Source organism: Mirounga angustirostris, unplaced genomic scaffold, assembly GCF_029215605.1.
Source record: "Mirounga angustirostris isolate CCGP_5_RB_7025 unplaced genomic scaffold, mMirAng1.0.hap1 SCAF_14, whole genome shotgun sequence".
In the NCBI taxonomy this organism is placed as follows: Eukaryota; Metazoa; Chordata; class Mammalia; order Carnivora; family Phocidae; genus Mirounga; species Mirounga angustirostris.
In genome coordinates, this window is record NW_026991722.1 from 68670789 (window position 1) to 68692728 (window position 21940).

Below are 21940 nucleotides of genomic sequence, written 5' to 3' on the forward strand. Positions count from 1 at the left end.
GGATCGAGCCCCACATCGGGCTCCCTGCTCCGCGGGAAGCCAGCTTCTCCCTCTCCCACTCCCCCTGCTTGTGTTCCCTCTCTCGCTGTGTCTCTGTCAAATAAATAAATAAAAAATTTTAAAGACAGTAAAGAGCATTAACTTTCATTTCCAAGACACTAAAAAATGCTTATTAACATTTTAATCTGAAACACAACTGCTTCAAAAGAGATTAAAAAAAACATCCCTGACTTCTCTGAGGACTTACTGGCAAAATAAACTCATTTTAAGAAATGTGCAGGATCTCAAAACCAATAAAAAGAAGTCAAACACTTCACATATAATGGTGAAGCTTGCAAATCTCAGACAAAGAGAAAATGCTGAAAGCAGCTCAGGACAGGAAGTTGGTAACCTCCCAGGGTAGAAACATTACACTGGCAGCAGACCTATCCACAGAGACCCGGCAGGCCAGAAAGGGCTGGCATGATATATACAGGGTACTAAACGAGAAAAATACGCAGCCAAGAATACTTTATCCAGCAAGGCTGTCATTCAGAATAGAAAAAGAGATAATGAGCTTCCAGGGCAAACAGAAACTGAAGAATTTGTGATCACTAAACCAGCCCTGTGAGAAATATTAGGGGATCCTTTAAGCAAAGAGAGGGCCCAAAAATAATGAAGACCAGAAAGGAACAAAGACCATACACAAAAACAGGGACTTTACAGGTAATAGCAATGGCACTAAATTCCTGTCTTTCAATAGTTACTCTGAACGTAAATGGGCTAAATCAATGCCCCAACCAAAAGACACAGGGTTTCAGGTTCGATAAAAAAGACTCATCAATATGCTGTCTGCAAGAGACTCATTTTAGACCCAAAGACACCTCCACACTGAAAGTGATGGAGTGGAGAACCAATTACCACATTAATGGACATCAAAAGAAATCTTGGGTAGCAATCCTCATATCAGACAAATTAGATTTTAAACCAAAGATTGTAATAAGGGCTGAAGAGGGACACTATATCATACTTAAAGGGTCTATCCAATAAGATGATCTAACAATTATAAATACATATGCCCCAACATGGGAGCAGCCAATTATATAAACCAATTCATACCCAAATTAAAGAAACACATTGACAATAATACAGTAATAGGAGGGGACTTTAACACCCCACCCACGGCAATGGACAGATCATCTAAGCAGAAGATCAATGAGGAAACAAGGGCTTTGAATGACACACTGGACCAGATGGACTTCACAGATATATTCAGAGCATCCCATCCTAAAGCAACAGACTACGCATTCTTCTCGAATGCACATGAAACATTCTCCAGAGTAGATCACATACTTGGTCACAAATCAGGTCTCAACCGGTACCAAAACACTGGGGTTATTCCCTGCATATTTTCAGATCACAATGCTTTGAAACTGGAACTCAATCACAAGAGGAAATTTGGAAGGAACTCAAATAGTTGAAGGTTAAAGAGCATCCTACTAAAGATGATTGGGTGAGCACAGGAAATTAAAAAAGAATTAAAAAGATTCACGGAAACAAATGAGAATGAGAACACAACTGTCCAAAACCTTTGGGATGCAGCAAAGGTGGCCCTAAGAGGGAAGTATATAGCAATACAAGCGTTTCTCAAGAAAATAAAAAAAGTCTCAAATATACAACCTAACCTTACTCCTAAAGGAGCTGGAGAAAGAATAGCAAATAAATCCTAAACCAAGCAGGAGATGAGAAATAATAAAGATTAGAGCAGAAATTAATGAAACAGAAACCAGAAGAACAGTAGAACAGATCAACAAAACTAGGAATTGGTTCTTTGAAAGAATTAATAAGATTGATTAACCCCTAGCCAGACTTATCAAAAATAAAAGAGAAAGGACCCAAATAAAATCATGAATGAAAGAGATCAAAACCAACACCCAAAGAAATACAATTATAAGAACATATTATGAGCAACTATATGCCAACCAATTAGGCAGCCTAGAAGAAATAGATGCATTCCTAGCAACATATAAACTATCAAAACTGAACCAGGAAGAAATCCAAAACCTGAACAGACCCATAACCAGCAAGGAAATTCAATCACTAATCAAAAATCTCCCAACAAACAAGAGCCCAGGGCCAGATGGCTTCCCAGGGGAATTCTACCAAACATTTAAAGAAGAATTAATACCTATTCTTCCAAAGCAGTTTCAAAAAAATAGAAATGAAAGGAAAACTTCCAAATTCTTTCTATGAGGCTAGGACTGACTACCTTGAGCCCAAAACCAGATAAAGATCCCACTGAAAAGGAGAATTACAGACCAGTATCTCTGATGAACATGGATGCAAAAATTCTCATTAAGATATTAGCCAACAGGATCCAACAGGACATTAAAAGAATTATTCACCATGACCAAGTGGGATCTATTCCTGAGCTGCAAGGATGGTTCAATATCCACAAATCAATCAAATACACTACATAAATAAAAGAAAGGACAAGAACCGTATGATCCTCTCAGTAGATGCAGAAAAAGCATCTGGCAAAGTACAACATTCTTTCTTGATTAAAACTGCATAGTGTAGGAATAGAAGGAACATATCTCAATATCATAAAAGCCATCTACAAAAAAGCACACAGTGAGTATCATTCTCAATGGAGGAAAGCTGAGAGCCTTTCCCTTAAAATCAGGAACACAACAAAGATGCCCACTCTCACCACTATTGTTCAACATAGTACTAGAAGTCCTAGCCTCAGCAATCAGACAATAAAAAGAAATAAAAGGCATCTGAATTGGCAAAAAAGTCCTCAAACTCTCACTCTTCACAGATGACATGACACTCTATGTGGAAAACCCAAAAGACCCCATCCCAAAACTGCTGTAACTCATACAGGAATTCAGCATCAGGATATAAAATCAATGCACAGAAATCAGTTGCATTTCTATCCACTAACAATGAGACAGGATCAAGTCCTTAATTTCTCTTTCTTCTGTTTACAACTGCACCAGAAACCATAAGATACCTAGGAATAAACCAAAGAGGCAAAGGATCTGTCCCCAGAAAACTATAGAACACTCATGAAATAAACTGAGGAAGACCCAAAGAAATGGAAAATTGTTCCATGCTCGTGGAGTGGAAGAACAAATACTGTGAAGATGTCAATGCTACCTAGAGCAATCTACACATTCAATGCAATCCCTATCAAAATACCATCCACTTTTTTTCAAAGAAATGGAACAAATAACTCTAAAATTTGTATGGAACCAGAAAAGACCCCGAATAGCCAGAGGAAGGTTGAAAAAGAAAAGCAAAGCTGGCGGCATCACAATTCCGGACTTCCAGCTCTATTACAAAGCTGTCATCTTCAAGACAGTGTGGTACTGGCACAAAAACAGACACATAGATCAATGGAACAGAACAGAGAGCCCAGAAATGGACCCTCAACTCTATGGTCAACTCATCTTTGACAAAGCAGGAAAGAACAGCTGATGGAAAAGGGACAGTCTCTTCAATAAATGGTGCTAGGAAAATTGGGACAGCCACACACAGAAGAATGAAACTGGGCCATTTCCTTACAGCACACACAAAAATAAATTCAAAATGGATGAAAGATCTCAATGTGAGATAGGAATCCATCAAAATCCTTGAGAACAGAGACAGCAACCTCTGTGACCTCGGCCGCAGCAACATCTGGCTAGACACGTCTCCAAAGGCAAGGGAAACAGCAAAGGCAAAAAAATGAACTACTGGGACTTCATCAAGATAAAAAGCTTTTGCACAGCAAAGGAAACAGTCAACAAAACTAAAAGGCAATTGACAGAATGGGAGAAGGTATTTGCAAATGTCTTATCAGGTAAAGAAAGGGCTAGTATCCAAAATCTATAAAGAACTTATCAAACTCGACACCCAAAGAACAAATACTCCAGTCAAGAAATGGGCAGAAGTCATGAACAGACATTTCTGCAAAGAAGACATCCAAATGGCCAACAGACACGTGAAGAAATGCTCAACATCACTCGGCATCAGGGAAATCCAAATCAAAACCTCAATGAGATACCACCTTACACCACTCAGAATGGCTAAAATTCACCACTCAGAAAAAGACAGATGGTGGTGAGGATGCGGAGAAAGGGGAACCCTCTTACATTCACTGTTGGTGGGAATGCAAGCTGGTGCAGCCGCTCTGGAAAACAGTACAGAGGTTCCTCAAAAAGTTGAAAATAGAGCTACCCGATGACCCAGCAATTGCACTACTGGGTATTTATCCCAAAGACACAGATATAGTGATCCGAAGGGGCACCTGCACCCCAATGTTCATAGCAGCAATATCCACAACAGTCAAACTGCAGAAAGAGCCCAGATGTCCACTGACAGATGAATGGATAAAGATGATGTGGTGTGTGTGTGTGTGTGTGTGTGTGTATATACACACACACACACACGTATATATATACATAATGGAATATCACTCAGCCATCAAAAAATGAAATCTTGCCATTTGGAAGGTATTACGCTAAGCAAAATAAGTCAATAAGAGAAAAACAATGATTTTACTCATGCGGCATTTGAGAAGCAAAATAGAGGAGCATGGGGGAAGGGAGGGAAAAATAAGATGAAAATAAAAAGGGAAGCAGACCACAAGAGCCTCTTAACTCTAGGAAACTGAGGGTTGCTGGGGTGGGGGGGCGATGGGGCAACTGGGTGAGATGAGCATTAAGGAGGGCACTGGGTGTTGTATGCCAAGTGATGAATCACGAAATTCCTCTAAAAACTAATAAATATGCTACATGTTAAGTGAATTTAAATAAATTTTAAGTAAACATTAAGTTTTAATTGATGTATCAATTAAAAATTTAAAAAAATGTGTAGAATCTGGCCACAGAAGACCTGGAAGTGCCCTCCGATTCAGCTAGAAATAAGAAGCAAGATCTTAATGCCTGCCCCACAGGTCAGTAAATCATCCTGAGCCCAAATATAGTCAGTCAATGGGTTTCAAAATAGCTCATTTCTACAACAATACCAAATGCTGGCTAGAAAGGTCTGACAATGATAACCAGTGTTGCAAAATATGCACGTGCTAGCACACAAACAGGCCTCTCGGATTTCCTGAGTATCCTTAAAAATCAGATTCACACATCTTTATGATGCAATCTTTTTTTTTTTTTTTTTAAGGATTTTTATTTAATTATTTGACAGAGAGAGAGAGAGACAGCGAGAGAGGGAACACAAGCAGGGGGAGTGGGAGAGGGAGAAGCAGGCTTCCTGCCGAGCAGGGAGCCCGACGCGGGGCTCGATCCCAGGACCCTGGGATCATGACCTGAGCCGAAGGCAGACGCTTAAGGACTGAGCCACCCAGGCGCCCCGCATTAATAAGCTCTTAATACAACAGTCCCTGATCTCAGCCTGCTCACAATCTGATAGAGCAGCAAAATGTAACTTACTGGAACAGCGGTCTGGAGTTGGTACGCACTGTCACTGCCCAATGGCACAGACGAGGAGGTCTTTAGGAAAGCGGAGGAGGACGGACCCCAGTACGGGTTTAGGGGCGCCAAGCACACCACCCTTGCATGTGCACACCATCCAAAAGGAGAAGTAACAACATCTCCTAGGAGACTAAACACATGCCAACCATCTTACCTAGATCAAGTACCAGTCAAGTTCACAAAGAAATCAAATAGGTATTCATTATACCAAGAAATTGAGAAAGAGTAAATTAAGATGGCTTGGTATTTATTCTAATAACCAATTCTGTGGATGCCTATATAGCTACTGGAATTCTCAGATGCCCACATGTCAAGGCTTTAGGTGTGAAAGATGGCAGGCAGAGAATTGGCAAAGTGTCTTCATGTGTCTTTCCACTCCTTGAAGGGAGGGACCCTCTCTGTGACCATTCTGCATGTCCAGCTCCTCCCCCTTCCACACCCTCAAGCCTCGCTACACCCCTGAGGTTATTAGGCTCTCACTTACCTTTGCATTCGGGAACACTAATTTCAAAGATAAAAAGGTATAATTTTATAAAGAGAAAATGCTTTACAGTTTGCATGCTTACTTGTAACCTCTACCAACGGATTTCAGGCAATCCAAAAACTGTGGTACTTCGTAGTTAACCAGTGTTTTCAACTGACCATCTCCTACACCATCCCGATACACGATAATTCGACTAGGCATGTATTCATTGCAGCTATTCCAAGCCCTCAGAGCAGCTGAAAGCAAGCCAGAAAAGTTTTAAATCAATTAACACAGAATAAAAACGGTGTGTTGCTATCAAATTCTGCCCAGAATTTCAACAACATAACTTGAGGATAATTTCCTGAAGACCCCAGTTCAGAGACTAGGAATGGAAACACTACAGGAGACTAACCTTGCAAGCAGACTTTGAGCCCATCTACAAGCTCTTGTCCTCGATCTTGAAATACACAGCGAGAGAACCAGCTGTTCAGAGAGACAAGGACGAGGGTGAGAACGGTGCTGTCTACAAGTTGTTCCTTCTGAAGCACTTCGCATTTATTTCCTCTCAGCAGCTTGTAATGTTTAACCCTTCTCAAGATACCTGCTAACATTTCCAATACTTTATGAAATCTAAACAGAACAAGACACTCATAACAGCACAAAAGCAGCTTTCTTTTATTACAAATCAATACTATAATTCCCTTGCTGAGGAAAAAATAAAATTTAAACTATAATACCCAGAGACAGCTCGTAGGCTTACACCCACTTCCTGCTCTGCTCTTTAGAAGACATTTATTACAGATTTCACGCTTGTGAAAGATACAAGACCTAGAGAAACACACCCATTAGCAACATGCACATGCCAATATACATTTTTAATTTCCATCCTTTCCTATTCTTGAAAATTCTCTTAGTTCTAAAAAAAACCCTGAAAAGTAATGATGTATGTTGAAACACAAGTGACTGGGTAAACTGAAGTGGATTTTCCAAAATAAAGTTAACACAACAACTTTAAAGTACACTTCAGCAGTCAAAAAAAATTATTAAAGAAGTCTCAGGGATGGTTGCATTTAGTGAGATACACCCTCCCCCAAACAGAAATAATCATAAAATAGCCTGAAATGCAATCTGACTACTATAGATTAAGGGCCAATGAACAAAGTCGAAAACAGGGTAGCTAACTTCTTTTACTTCCCTAACTTTCTTGCTTATCTAGTATAAGAAGTCGACGGGTTGTAAAGAAAGAAGGAACACAACCGCAAACCTCGAGCCTTGTAGACCCCCAGAACATCGGCCCTGCACGCCCACCTGCTCCTGCCATGTCTAGCAGTTAATGCATTGCCACCCAGCCCTGCACTCACCGGGTCATCCCTTCATTGATACTTGCAACAAATCCTGCAATTGACCTCCGTCCAGCTGTGGTATCGTGGTAACAGTCAATGCCAACTATCATCGCCAGCTTTAGCTTTAACAAAAATACTGTAGTTTTAGATACAACAGAACACCAGCAGCATTTAGAAAGCAAACCCACTTTTCTCAGACAATGAAAACTTTTATGTACCGGTTAAATCAAACTTACAGGCATATCAATCCTCCAAAGCTCCCCGCCCATCTTGCAATTCATCTGCAGGGCGATCTTGGTAGCAATGGCCATGACTGTCTGCTGCTTGCCAAGAGTCCGGGCCACCACACACTGACTCGGAGTAGGGCAATCTGTACACAAGTATTTTTTAATAGCATCGTATTTGTCTTTCCGATTAGTCGACAACAGACAAACCACCTGAAACCGAAACAATGTTCTCATTACAAAGAATCAGGAAGCTGATGAAGCTCAAGGAAGAGAACGGGAGGCAAGCCTGCCCACCGGGCATAAATGTCAGACACGGGTCTCTGCCACAGAGCTGACAAGCAGCACGCTCACTGCTGGGTACTGCCCACTCCACTCACGCAGCGACAGATGCTAATAAATGGAAGGAAACCATGTGAAGCTGATGACTCAAAACTGAACACCATGGGAATTTAGTTAAATATGCTCTAGTACCGCTTGGAGTAACTTAGAGATCGGAAACAGGGCAAAACTAGTGATAACCTACAGGTGGACAAACAGAAGATCTTCCACCATGCTCACAGTTCTCATCTACTGACGACCCACCTAGGCTCATGGCTTTTTCACTTTTAAAGCTCTGGCTTGAGACCCTGATCCCACTATGAAACTTCCCAGTCCATGGGACAGGTCTGGGGACCAGAGTGCCTCATCTAAACACACTCCCGCCGGACACAGGGAGATGTCAGTCAAAGAGCACAAACTTCCAGGTCTGAACTGAGTAAGCTCTGGGGATCTACTGTACAGTCAACAATGCTGAGTTGTGCACTTGAGAGGGGCTCAAGCTAGATCTGAAATGTTCTGGGTACAAAACAAGTCAACCTGTAATTTATGTGAGCTGACGGAGGAGGGAGCTAGCCCTGCTGAGATAATCACTCTGCCACATACACACGCATCAAAGGATCCCACTGTACACCTTCAACTCCCAGTGCTGTGCGTCCATTAGATCTCAAACGCTGGAAATCCAACAACCAATTCCTGCCCAATCCAAGTTTGTGTTTAGAGCTGACTCACTGCTGTGTTCTCTGATTTACACTCCCAGATTCTTCCCTCTTTTCTCTCGCCCCCAACAAAATCACTTTGCCCTCCCAGGTGTCATTACTGCAGACAACGTCATAGTGCTCTGCCTGTGGCATTTAAGTAGGAGATGAAGGGCTAGAAAGCGAACAGATTAGTTGAAGCCAATTTACTTCTTAGCTTTAAAGCAACGCACATGTGTTGTTTATCATTTCATCTGTCCTGGCCACCTCCTTACTTATCCGGTGGTACGTGTGCTGAACAACCCCATACTAACTTCTACTTGTGCGCCTATTCCCCACGGAATTTCATGGAACTAGAGCCTTGGAATCCAAATACCTCTCAGACGGCTCTGTGCCCCCAGCCCTCCTTCTCCAACTGCAGCCACACAACTGGGGCCAGCGGTAACAGCGCCACCTTACGGAGGTGAGGTCCGTATTTTCTGTGACCAGGTTGTGAACCGAATTACAGCATTTCAAACTCCAATTCTAAGATTTACAAATGCACTTTTTAAAACAAGTCATTCCAGGACAACTGCCCATGTATCAGTTACTTACTATCTGGGTATCTGATGTAACCTTCTGCTGTAAGACTCTCAAATAGGCTTCAGTTCGATCATCCACTTCAATCCTAGAATGGAAATTCATTATCCAACGTTCAGAAAAATGAAAAATGTACCATGCATAAACAATTTCCCATAGATTATCACACACGAAACACTTCTGTATAAAATAGAAAATAAAAACAAGAGTGGCCATGTAGGCAAAAGGTTGTTTCTAACGCAAACAGCAAAATAAATAATCTGAGAAACAGTATTGCTTGTTTTCTCCCCATTCTCAGTTACTAAAATACATTTCCACATCCCAATGACAGGGAACTGTATCAGATCTTTAAACAATCTAGTTAATGTGTTTAACATTTTTATCACTTTGGCGTTCCCACACCCTCCAAATGACTACTAATCAATTTTCAGAGTAGAAATGACTTGATAAACTTACATTATTGCTTTTTTCATTTGTATGCCCATGGCTGGTGTAACTTTAAATAGATTTTGTATCAATGAATTGGCTGCTTCATAATTTCTTCGAGTATAGATCAACAGCCAGTTATCTAGTGGCTTAACACTAATTAATGGTGCACCTCTGGTTTCTTTTGACCAATCTGCAAATTGTGGATTGTAATCAAACTAGAAGAAAGTTCAGAGACACTGTGAATTCCGCTGTATGTTCTCAGTGACAAAGCCAACAAGTCTGTAACAAGTCTACCGTGGCATTCTGACCCTTAGGGCACTACTCTTCCATTTGGACTCTAGGGACAGACAAAATGCCCCAGCGGGGGAGAAAGGTACAGAAGTGTGTCCGAGGATGATGGGACCCTGTCCCAGCTGGTACACAAGTGCTTCTCACCCCAGGCCCTCCCCTCAGTGCTTCCTGCACTCTCCTCCTGCACTTCTAAGACGTGACAAGGACAGGCGTTACGTCCCTTGTGATAAAGATACAAAACAAACACGGCTTGGAAAGTTAGGCAACTTGATGGAGGTGTTGAGTACTGAAAGCAAGCAAGGCAGAAAGCTAACCAACTCGAAGCCCTGTGATGTGGTGCGAGTTCTCCCAGAGGAAACCCCCAGTGCTTCTTCCGTGTCCTGCCCACCTCCCCCACACCCGCGGCACAGAGGTGTATACGCTGACCACTTCTACAGGAATAATACACACAACCGCTGTTAGGACATTAAGCTACATGGTTAGGCTGTTGTTCCTACAACACTTAGAAGGCAGAAGGGCAGTTTTCTATAAAAGGATTTTTAACGTTCTGGCCCTTGCAGTGCTGCCATTACACAAAAATATTTTTACAATCCTCGCTTTCCTTTTCGGAGAAGAAAACATAAAAGGCATCACAATATTTACTATATAACCCTACAAACAAATAGTCCAGGCAAAAATGGAAGCCAGATAAATTGGAAGTTTTCCGATAAAAGATCACTTCAGCGGCAGATAAAATACCAACCCGATCACTTACAATTCTTCTATACCTTAATTTAAGTAATTCTGCTTTGAGAAACAAGTTAAGCCAGCCTTCAGTGAAGTCTCCCCGGTGCCTGTGAGGACCAAGCTACAGGCTCCCCCATGCCCGCCCTCCTTGCTCCCAGGAGTTGACAGAGTGGAGGTGGGAGGAGAGAAGAGGAGGTTAGGAACACAGACTGCCATGTAACAGGGTTTTCCTGCTAAATCTACTGTAAACCAGACCCAAATCTGATGGGATTGACAACTGAAGAACTGCCTTACTGTTTTTCCACCTTGGTGAATCTTTTCTGCTTGCAAAATTCTTCCTGAGAAGGACAGTAAGTTGGAGTCAAAGCTCAAACCCCAGTCTCGAAGCTCCCTCTGAACATTATCATCTCTGTAAATTTAACATATTTACGTACCACTCAACATAAGCAAACACAGCAAAAACAGACACACGCAAACAGAGATCCATGCCAACCTATGATACGTTTTCCTGTTTCTCTCAGGACTGAAATCCCAGAGAGAATGCCAAGAAAACAGGCTCTCCATTTCTCCCTCATCGTGTCTCTGTGTCTCTTCAGGATGGACTTTAACTTATAATTCTGATGCCCAAACTACCTTCCCTTCAAAGTAAACCCTTCTGTGTTAAAGAGAGAAAATAAATTTGTCCAAGACATTTCACCTTCTGCTTTATTGCCTTTTGCTAATAGAACTAGAAAAGGCCACGGGCTACAGAGTTTAACTTTAATATTCCCTGACAAAGAGCAGGCTCACCTAGAAACACAAAGAACCCACCCCAAATACTGCAAATACAAAAGAAAAACAAAATGACTTTCTCCTCTCATTCCCCCAACCCACAGAAAATAATACAAAACTGGATCCATGCCCCAGTGGGATGCAGAGGACTTACTTATGAATATAATCAATGAGTCTTCCCACTTCACGCTGCCTTTGTTCTGGAGTCAGTCTTGTATGAACAGCTAAGTCTTTCATCACATTAAAATCATTACGCATCTTATCGGTTAGACCTTCAAATAAAATGTTGAAACAAGGATCACGTCTCAATATTTGGAGTGCAAACTGGTGAAGAGTGAGGGAAAGTGCAAGGAGAGGAAGCAGCAGGAAGGGCTTTTCCAGGGGCTGGTGGGGCTCCTGGGAGAGACAGGGAAGGCAGCCCCACCGCAGCGGTACCTGTAAGATAGCAGAGTTCCGGAATGAGCATCGCAGGGCCTGGCAAGGTGCCACCAGGGCCTCGCCTTCTCTTTGGTTGACTGACCAGAACAGGTTGCTTCAAGTCGGTGATTTCTTGGTTGTATTGCTAGTTAAGAAGAGCAGGTAACACTGTTCATGTAAAGGTCTTTGGTAATAGATCAATGGACCAAGAAAAAGGGATTTTTTTTAAAATTGAGAACTGATGCCAACAGCAAAGTAAAGCTTCAAAAGGGCATCTTTAATCCTACCAGAATGGCTTGTGATTTATAGGTGTTACTGAGTACCTCATCTTTCTTCCTAAAAACCAGAGCCTCACTGTCCTTGACCATCTAAATTCTGAATTTTCGTCACAGTTCACTCAGTGATTTTTTTGGTTTAGAAACAGAGAAGCCTGTGTACCTCTGGGTCCTTACGACAGAATTCCTCCAAAACCACTAGTTATTACAGTGAGAAGTGGTGTTAGGAAACAAGCCCTGAAATAACAATACATGCGGTGAAGGAAGAGGTTTGCATGCCAGAGAACATTTTTAATTAGGAAAAGTTTTTACAGAAGGTAGAAGGTGAATTTCAATTCAGTAGTCTTTTTATTTAAAAGATTTGACGAACCACGAGGGACTCTGGACTCCGGGAAACAAACTGAGGGTTACAGAAAGGAGGGGTGGGGGTGGGGCAGCTGGGTGACGGGCATTAAAGATGATGTGATGAGCACTGGGTGTTATATGCAACTAATGAATCACTGAACACTACATCAAAAACTAATGATGTACTACTATATGCATATATGATATATGATTAAAAAAAACAAAAATCAACAACAAAGAGATTTTATTTGAGAGCGAGCAAGCACGAGAGGGGGACGGTCAGAGGGAGATGCAGACTCCCAGCTGAGCGGGCAGCCCGACATGGGGCTCGATCCCAGGACCCTGAGATCACGACCTGAGACGCTTAACTGATTGAGCCACCCAGGCACCCCTCAATTCAATAGTCTTAAGATTCCCCACATGCAATCACTAAGGTAAGTTTTCACAACTGGTAAAAAACCAAAAAACAAAAACTGCTGACTTTGGTGAGTTCACATATATGCATGAGATGGCTTGCGGGCCTCAGGCCTCCAGCCCTGGAACCAGGACAGGCTTCCTTGTGTCATCTCCGCTAGTTTCCGGCCCAACGTTCTTGAGACCCTCTTTCCCAGCATCTCCTGTAGGCTCTCTTTTCACTTTCAGAGAAGAAGGTGTATCACTGGATACAGCACACAAGGGCTGAGCACCGTGACGGCCGTTCACCAGCAGAGAAGTACTTCCTGTCCTTATTCCCGTCCTATGCCAAGGTCCAGGCCACCTACCCTCAGGAACTAAGAGACCGTGAATTCTAGTCTGTTCTGACCTTGTCCTATACTGAACTCTTTACCAACCATTCAGGGAAAAAGCTCATTTTCCTATTTTGGGTAAGGAAATTTCAAGAACCCTCTTATCTGACAGCTGCTCCATGTGCCTACACTACGTATTTCATCACACCATCTTCTTTATCGGGGTCCACCCACTGAATGCCCCCTCCCTTGCATGTCACTTACTGGGTGCACACGCGAGCAAGAGTGTGGGAGTGGAGTCAGATGCATTCCTACTTCCACTCTATCTCACCAATGGGCCTTCAGTGCATGGTTCCTTGTTATACAACTTAGGGATCCCCTTCCTACATTCTTAGGGCCCAAACAAAAGCCTGTCAGTTCTTTTAACATCTTCCCCTACATCTAAAAACCTAGTACTTTCACTTGCATTTAACATTACTGTCAAACCTTTTCTTTTAAAAACTGACCATGATCCTCCCTTTCAAAGGCCCTTCTCTCTCCCACTCTTTTGAGTGCTTCTTAAAATAGGATTTTTAATGCAGAACATCCAAGCCATCACTTATCAGGAAAACTGTATCTCTACTAGGAAGTCCCAAGAAAGCTGTGATTCTTTGAAACATTTCAAACCTCACCCCATTCTGACTGACTCTATCTACTAAAGACGCCCAGTCAGCCCTGGCTGTGAGAGAAGTCTTCTGAAATCATCTGAGCTGAGACTAAGCCTAAGAACACGAGTCAGGTGCGCACAGTGTCCCAGGCAGGAGGAGCCTGGGGTCAGAGGAGATGGCCAGGGCAAGCAAGGAGGCAGGCGAGCACCAACACGCAGGCAGGGGCTACGTCACTCAGGGTCTCACTGGACACACACCAGTGCACGTCTGTACTGTGGGTAGAAGAAAAACATCAGAACTGTAGGAGTTTGAAAGTGGATCAGAAAGCAGGAGAAATGCAAACTGAGACCAGCTGAATGGGCACAGGGTCCACCCAGGAGAGGGCGGCCAGAGGAGGAGGAGGATGGAGGCATTTCAGACAGCGAGGCCTCCAGCGTCACTGCAGGGTGAGAAGAGGCATGCAGGTCTGAGGCTTTAACGACCTGTTATGCATGTGTTCACTCACTCAGACACCCAAGTGCCTTCCAAGGCACTAGGGGGACATAAACCACAAAACCCCTGACCTTGTGGAAGTTACAGTCTCTGTGCTGATCAAGAGCGCTGCACACGGGCCAGGTCAGGGGCCAGAACTCATTCAGCGTTGGTCACATGGAAGGGGTCTTTGAGATGTGCACTTACTGAGAACAAATAAGCTTAGGCATGTCTGGGCTAGAGCTAGAAATCTGAGAACCGTGAACGTAGCACAGACGAGCCTGGAGATCACCTAACAAGTTACTGTGGAGTAACTGGGGGTTCCAGGCAGAACCTTGAGGTATGTCAACCAGTAGAAGCCGCTTAGACAGCAGTAAGCTGGCGCCTAAGACTCACTGCTAGTCAGAGAAGGAGAATGTCCCCTGGCCTGGCTTCAGGTGGAAGCCAAACTTGCCACGGGTGTCTCCTTTGCAATTGCTGTTGATATATACCGACACTTCCTGTCACGACAGGGATTAGGAAACGACAGAAAAATGCTCATTTCTCACAGTAACTCTCACACCCAGAACGAATCTAGGTTAAACATGGCTGGGGTCCTCAAGGAGTTAAGAGGGTGAAAACAGTGGTAGGGAAATCAGGCTGAGATGGCCCCTGGCCTGTTTTCATTTTGCCCAAAAGAAGAGCAGCTCTTAATGCGGCTTCTCAGAGAGTCATTTCCCTCCAGAGTGCCGTCTGACCTTTTCGTTCATAGCAGAGCAGCTGAAGCTCAGGCAACGGTACACGGTACAAAGACATTTCAAGGCCACCAGTCTGATGTATAATTCTGACATAAGACACAAACATGTAACAGCTTCTTTACCCAGCTTTTTAGAAATAGGAAATGTACTGAAAGTGGGGAAAAATGAGATAAATCTTAGCACTTAAAAGACAAGCAGTAAGATTTTAACTGATTCATGTTTTAGAAATACTCCTTCTGCACTTCTGAGCATATCAAATGGAATGCAACTTTCTAAGGATACGTGGCCAGACCTGCTTATCCCTGAACAACAACGTTAGTGTGTGTTCTGATGTAAACACTGTACTTTCTTCTAGTTGGCAGTAGGTCTTTCTTGCTATTTGCCTCTGCTGTTTTTTCAAGGATTACCACACCAACAGCTAGAATCATCTGTATGAAACTAGGGTTAGAAAATCACACAATAAAATGATCTAGCCTATATGAAACAAGGTGAATTTGTCAATATGTAGAACAAAAGTTGAATTAACCCACACACTAACAATGAAGCAGCAGAAAGAGAAATCAAGGACTCCATCCCATTCACTATTGCGCCAAAACCCATAAGGTATCTAGGAATAAACCTAACCAAAGGGGCAAAAGATTTATACTCTGAAAAGTATAGAAACTCATGAAAGAAACTGAGGAAGACACAAAGAAATGGAAAATTGTTCCATGCTCATGGAGTGGAAGAACAAATATTGTTAAAATGTCTATATTACCCAGAGCAATCTATACATTCAAAGCAATTCCTATCAAAATACCATCCACTTTTTTCAAAGAAATGGAACAAATAATCCTAAAATTTGTATGGAACCAGAAAAGACCCCGCATAGCCAGAGGAAGGTTGAAAAAGAAAAGCAAAGCTGGCGGCATCACAATTCCGGACTTCCAGCTCTATTACAAAGCTGTCATCTTCAAGACAGTGTGGTACTGGCACAAAAACAGACACATAGATCAATGGAACAGAACAGAGAGCCCAGAAATGGACCCTCAACTCTATGGTCAACTCATCTTTGACAAAGCAGGAAAGAACAGCTGATGGAAAAGGGACAGTCTCTTCAATAAATGGTGCTAGGAAAATTGGGACAGCCACACACAGAAGAATGAAACTGGGCCATTTCCTTACAGCACACACAAAAATAAATTCAAAATGGATGAAAGATCTCAATGTGAGATAGGAATCCATCAAAATCCTTGAGAACAGAGACAGCAACCTCTGTGACCTCGGCCGCAGCAACATCTGGCTAGACACGTCTCCAAAGGCAAGGGAAACAGCAAAGGCAAAAAAATGAACTACTGGGACTTCATCAAGATAAAAAGCTTTTGCACAGCAAAGGAAACAGCCAACAAAACTAAAAGGCAATTGACAGAATGGGAGAAGGTATTTGCAAATGTCTTATCAGGTAAAGAAAGGGCTAGTATCCAAAATCTATAAAGAACTTATCAAACTCGACACCCAAAGAACAAATACTCCAGTCAAGAAATGGACAGAAGTCATGAACAGACATTTCTGCAAAGAAGACATCCAAATGGCCAACAGACACATGAAAAAGTGCTCAACATCGCTCGGCATCAGGGAAATCCAAATCAAAACCTCAATGAGATACCACCTTACACCACTCAGAATGGCTAAAATTCACCACTCAGAAAAAGACAGATGGTGGTGAGGATGCGGAGAAAGGGGAACCCTCTTACATTCACTGTTGGTGGGAATGCAAGCTGGTGCAGCCACTCTGGAAAACAGTATGGAGGCTGCTCAAAAAATAATAGAACTACCCGATGACCCAGCAATTGCACTACTGGGTATTTACCCCAAAGATACAAATGTAGGGATCCCAGGGTGCACCTGCACCCTAATGTTCATAGCGGCAATGTCCACAATAGCCAAACTGTGGAAAGAGCCCAGGTGTCCACCGACAGATGAATGGATAAAGATGTGGTTCGTATATACAATGGAATATTACCTCAACCATCAAAAAATGAAATCTTGCCATTTGCAACGACATGAATAGAACTAGAGAGTATCATGCTAAGTGAAATAAGTCAGTCAGGGAAAGACAAATACCATATGGTTCCACTCATACGTGAAATTTAAGAAACAAAACAGATGAACATAGAGGACAGGAAGGAAAATTTTAAAATAAGATGAAATCAGAGAGGAAGACAAACCATAAGAGACTCTCTTAACTACAGGAAACAAACTGAAGGTTGTTAGACGGGAAGCAGGTGGGGAGATGGGTAATTAGGTGAGGGGCATTAAGGAGGGCATGTGATGTAATGAGCACTGGGTGTTATACGCAACTGATGAATCACTAAATTCTACCCTCGAAACTAATAATACAGTATATGTTAACTAAATTGAATTTAAATAAAGAATAAAAACAGAGTTGACCCATATGCAGATTTAGCAGAACTGATAACTGGGGATGTAGCTATCTTTAACCCCCACCCCTAGGTGAAGTTAAAGAAGTGTTCATTACAGAATACAGGTCAGTACAGTAAACTTGTATTGTTCATTACCAGTGACCCTGTTTGTCCTCTGCAAGCTTAAAATCAAATACAAGCTTTCATTCTACTGGGAAAAAGGAAACAGGACCAAGCACTCCTCGTGTGATAATGAGCTAAACTATGCTATGATTGCCTTAATAAATACATTTATATACAGTTTCCAAAGCAAGTTGTTCCCTGTGTACAAGAAAATCCTACTGAAAATAGTTCACATTTTTCCTAAGGCCTAAATACTTCACATGAAAAAGATAAAGCCAACATGACCTTCTTACCTTCCTGTAGTACTCTAAGAAACTGACTTCAGAACCATCTGCTTTCTTAAAGGTACTCTTTGGATTCTGGTCCCAGTCAATATCATCTACTCTGTAGGTCTTATTGTTATATCTGTGGAACGGTTGAGATTTATTAGTATTTGATTAGAATGGTAGAAAGGGTATTAAGAGGAGGCTAGATACAGTATGTAGTCTCTAAAAAATAAACCTCCAGATCACTTAGTAATGTATGACGTCACAGGAGTAGAAAGGGAAAATTTCTTAAAGACCATGCTAGATGGGGGGGGGGGGGGGGAGTGAATAAAGAACTACTAGAAAATAAAACAAAAAGAAGTCATTAGATCTTTGTCCTTTTCAAAGGAGCATTCTCCCCCTGACAACTGCGTCTTGAGAAAGGTCACAAACACCCTTTCCCCGTTTTCATGCTATTTCCACTCCTCCACCATAAACCCTACTTTCTAACAGGATGGAATAGAAAGCTACAGGATCTTAAGACTTGCAAAATGATTATTTCGTATTTTAAAAAGCAGTCTTACTTGGTAAGAACAATTAGACCTATTAGTTCTTTAGAAACTTGTTCTTGAAATTTATGTTCTTCCGTTTGATGATATAAGTTGAACATGAAATCTAACACGGTTTCACTGCGAAGGACTTTATGACTGACGTCAGTGCAAAGCATGATGTTGTTCTCGTACTGAAGAATAGAGGTGGTGAAGCCAGGCCAGATCACTAACCTGTCAAACAGAATGAGAGCTATGAAGTGACCCCTACGAAAGACACTAACGTGTTCTGTGTATATCAAGTTGTGTTATTCTCCTTTATTAACTACGTCTAAAGTACAAAAGTTTTCGAATTGAGTAAGTTTAGTTATTTCTAGGTTTTACATGGGTCCAGATAAAGATCCCTCTTTTTAAGATCCTCAACAATGAACATTATTTTATAGTATAATAATTTAAGTTCCACTTTGAATACACTAACTTTATTCAATGATTTTTTATGTTGGTAAGACTTGAAAAAGTTGCCAGTCTAACTGAAAGCATCTGTAGTTATTATGATAAACCTAAAAACTGTGTGTGCTGCACTTGGATACACTATAGGAACTTCTGAAACAATCTTCATTAGCTCATAAATTTTGTTCCCCAAGAGCAAATACAAACTTAGTGTTGGACAACTCTTCACGCTTCCCTAGTGACAGATGAACAGCATGTGACTTTTTTTAAATCCAAGTATTCTAGGATGTCTCCTTTAAGTTAAATGTTTACTTAATATGATTGGTACCATTAATAGCCACAGTAATAAATTTGATTATTTCAAATTAGAGCATCGCTTTCAAAGTCTGTAATTATGCCTAAGGAACAGAAAGCTTCCATTTCATACAAACCTATGATTTGGAATATCGATTGGGTCACTTGGGTTATAGTAATTCCGTCCAATTTGCTGTAAATTCATGATCTTCAAGAGCCTAGAAATTGAAAGGTCAGAAGAGAGGAGTAAATACTGGTAAGTATCTCTAATGCACGGGGACTCACCACACCGGTCTTTCAATTCTTCTCTAGGTTTTCAATTTTCTTAGTAAAATGTTAAGAAAACACTAACATACCTCCTGAAAATAATATTATAGAACTGCAAACAAGTTGGTGATGTAGGTGGGAGTTCATTTGTTAAGGTGATTGTTATCCTCACATGCTCTCCATTTCGGGTCTGACTAAACACTTCAGTAACCTGAGCCAGAGGAGTGGAAAACCAAACATTTAATTGTTAAAAGAAACTAATAATCCCAATTACGTAATTCCTGCTAGTAAGTCAGCAATGAAAAGTATGGGGAAGTTTTAAATTAAAAAAAGAATGACTATGAGAAGAGTGTTTACGGGCCCATATTATATTTGTCATCAAGTTATTCAGGTAGATTTGAAAATGAAACCATAATACCAAAGTCCCCTCTGGGTTCATTATACACACTATAAGACAGAAGACCACTGGAGTTTCTCTAAAAGCTACCCTACATTGTGGCAGTTCTGCTCTGAAGTGGAAATCCTTCATCACCCTCTCCCCAACCCAACATTTTAAAATAACCTTGTGCTGTAGTCTTTTAGGTAAAAATAGTATTGTTCCATCAAAAGCATGACACCTTCCAATTAAATCTTCATGTTGAAAAAGAAGAGCTGAGCGGAGTCTTCTGGCTTCCATCAGCGGGTTATAGTCAATGTGATACTGATATAAGGCCCACTGGGGACGGGACGTCAATCGAAAATGGTTAGTGCTCAGCCTTACTATAATACCTGAAGAACCTGTAAAAGCGAGTCATGTTTCATTAACGCAATAACGAGTTTATTCTTCCCTGAAATCTTTCCTACCATGACAAGGCAGACACAGTTCTGTAAACAAAAGGCTAGGAATAGGATATGACACTGAAGTTCTCAGATATCTGACTTTGAGGACGACTATCCTACCCAGGTAAGTTGCTACAAGCATTTGTTTAGGAATAAATCCTCCTTAGACCAAGTAATTTACAACAGAACCAACCAAATCTCTCTATGGCAAAAAGTTTTAAAAGAAAAAAGTTACGTAACACTTAGTAAAACATTTCAGTGCAGCTGAAGACACTAATAACCTATTTCATCAAAGCCGAGAGAGAGAGGGAAATGGAAAAGCCATGCAGGAGCCTGACCAAATGTGCCTTTTCTTCCTACTACTGCATCATACAAGTAAATACGTGAAGTAAAGGGCTTCAATTCAGTGTCCTGCGTACTGGAACAGTAATCCCAGGAAACTGCATTCTTCATAATTAACCCACCTGTTTTTGATTCTTTAACATGGTCAAGGTTCTGTCTTGTATTCACACCAAGATCATGAAAGTCTCTACGACGACCTCCTCTCTCTGCTAACGATAACTCCTGAAATCCAGCAGATATCTGGAGCTCTTAAAAAAAAAAAAAAAAGATACCCTACGTCACATGAAACATGAAATAAAGAATGATGAAATTAATTCCCAAAGTACATGAAACCCGAAAGCCACAGAGGTGCTACAGATAACATACAGGAATTCCATCAGAACGTTTTATGTATCTGCTGGCCAAACAGAGGACCTTAGCTATGACTTCTAGAAAGCCTCCTTGCCACTGCCCCAGCCAAACTCAGTTGCTCCCCTGTAAGACATATATCCCTGTAAAAAACGAAGACAACTGGGCCCGGGATTCAAGAACTCAGGAGCACGCTTGTTGACTGGGAAATCATTACTCTGTACTGCTAAGTTCTGATAACAACCTAAGTAAGAGCCTAAACAGCAGTGTTTTTCATGGTTTTATGACGCACTTATCGCTGTAGCAATTGGTGGTTCACAGGTTTTAATGTGCAAATGCCTAGAGTGTCATTTCCCCACTAATTCCCTTAAGGACAGATGGGATCGTCCTGTGCGTACCCCATGGCCACCATACACATGGCCTAGTGGGATTTCCAGAATTATTAAATCCTTCAATTTGTACAACATACGAAGTACCTCCTGTCAACAGTATGATGTGGGCCAAAGAATGAAGATGGGTTTTGTCGTCTGGCATTACAATTGTAGCCTTCAGTTAACGGGGACCATACCTCAAGTACCAGAGACTTTAGTGGACTTCCCAATCTCTCAGTCTTCTTTTTAAAAATAGGTTTTTTTAGAGTCATGTACCTAATGGACTAGAATTCCACCTTCCCTGCAGGTAAGGACGGCCTAAGAGATTTACCAGAAGTTACTGGATCACCCTCTGGGAAAGTGCCTTGAGAGGGAGTCAGTAGCCAGCGTTTATGTCCTCTGGACCCCTTGCCCTGCCGATCTTGCCTGGAATCTGGATGTGATCACCAAACCTAAGTCTCAATGACAGAAGTCGGGACAAAAGAACAAAACGACTGAAAAGCCCAGTTTTCTTCTAACCACAAATGCCAGGACTAGCCCCGAATTGCCAACTTCTGGACTTCTTCGTTAGAGAAGGAACAGCGGCTTGAACAAAATATTGGTTCCTGATATATTCTGGAAGCAAGTTACTCTAACGTGAGCTTCACCTTCCTTACCTGAAAAACTGATGAACTTCACAGGCATGTAAGTCTTACATGAAAATGTAATTTATAAAAGCCCTTTAAAGGTGTTGTTAAATGTGTTGGTTCTTATACCTCAGGATAGTCAGAGGCTCTATTTAAAAGTCTTTTAAATATAGAGCTGTTCTGT

General features: G+C 41.7%; 1 protein-coding gene across 10 annotated transcripts in view; it reads right to left on the reverse strand.

The window, feature by feature from the left end:
• PIWIL1 (piwi like RNA-mediated gene silencing 1) overlaps positions 1-21940 on the reverse strand; it is a 34172-nt gene that overhangs the window by 6187 nt on the left and 6045 nt on the right. For 6 of the 10 annotated variants that reach the window (XM_064578197.1, XM_064578196.1, XM_064578199.1 and 3 more), the window contains exons 4-18: positions 20534-20659; positions 19813-20027; positions 19340-19461; positions 19121-19201; positions 18276-18473; positions 17740-17851; positions 11740-11866; positions 11459-11576; positions 10828-10942; positions 9544-9731; positions 9103-9175; positions 7505-7705; positions 7287-7390; positions 6338-6408; positions 6026-6179 (exon numbers count right to left, since the gene is read on the reverse strand). In XM_064578197.1, the coding sequence (XP_064434267.1) occupies positions 6026-6179; positions 6338-6408; positions 7287-7390; positions 7505-7705; positions 9103-9175; positions 9544-9731; positions 10828-10942; positions 11459-11576; positions 11740-11866; positions 17740-17851; positions 18276-18473; positions 19121-19201; positions 19340-19461; positions 19813-20027; positions 20534-20659 (2005 nt within the window). The remainder of the gene's footprint in view (positions 1-6025; positions 6180-6337; positions 6409-7286; positions 7391-7504; positions 7706-9102; positions 9176-9543; positions 9732-10827; positions 10943-11458; positions 11577-11739; positions 11867-17739; positions 17852-18275; positions 18474-19120; positions 19202-19339; positions 19462-19812; positions 20028-20533; positions 20660-21940) is intronic. The other 4 variants (XM_064578204.1, XM_064578203.1, XM_064578202.1 and 1 more) reach the window with 2 other exon arrangements.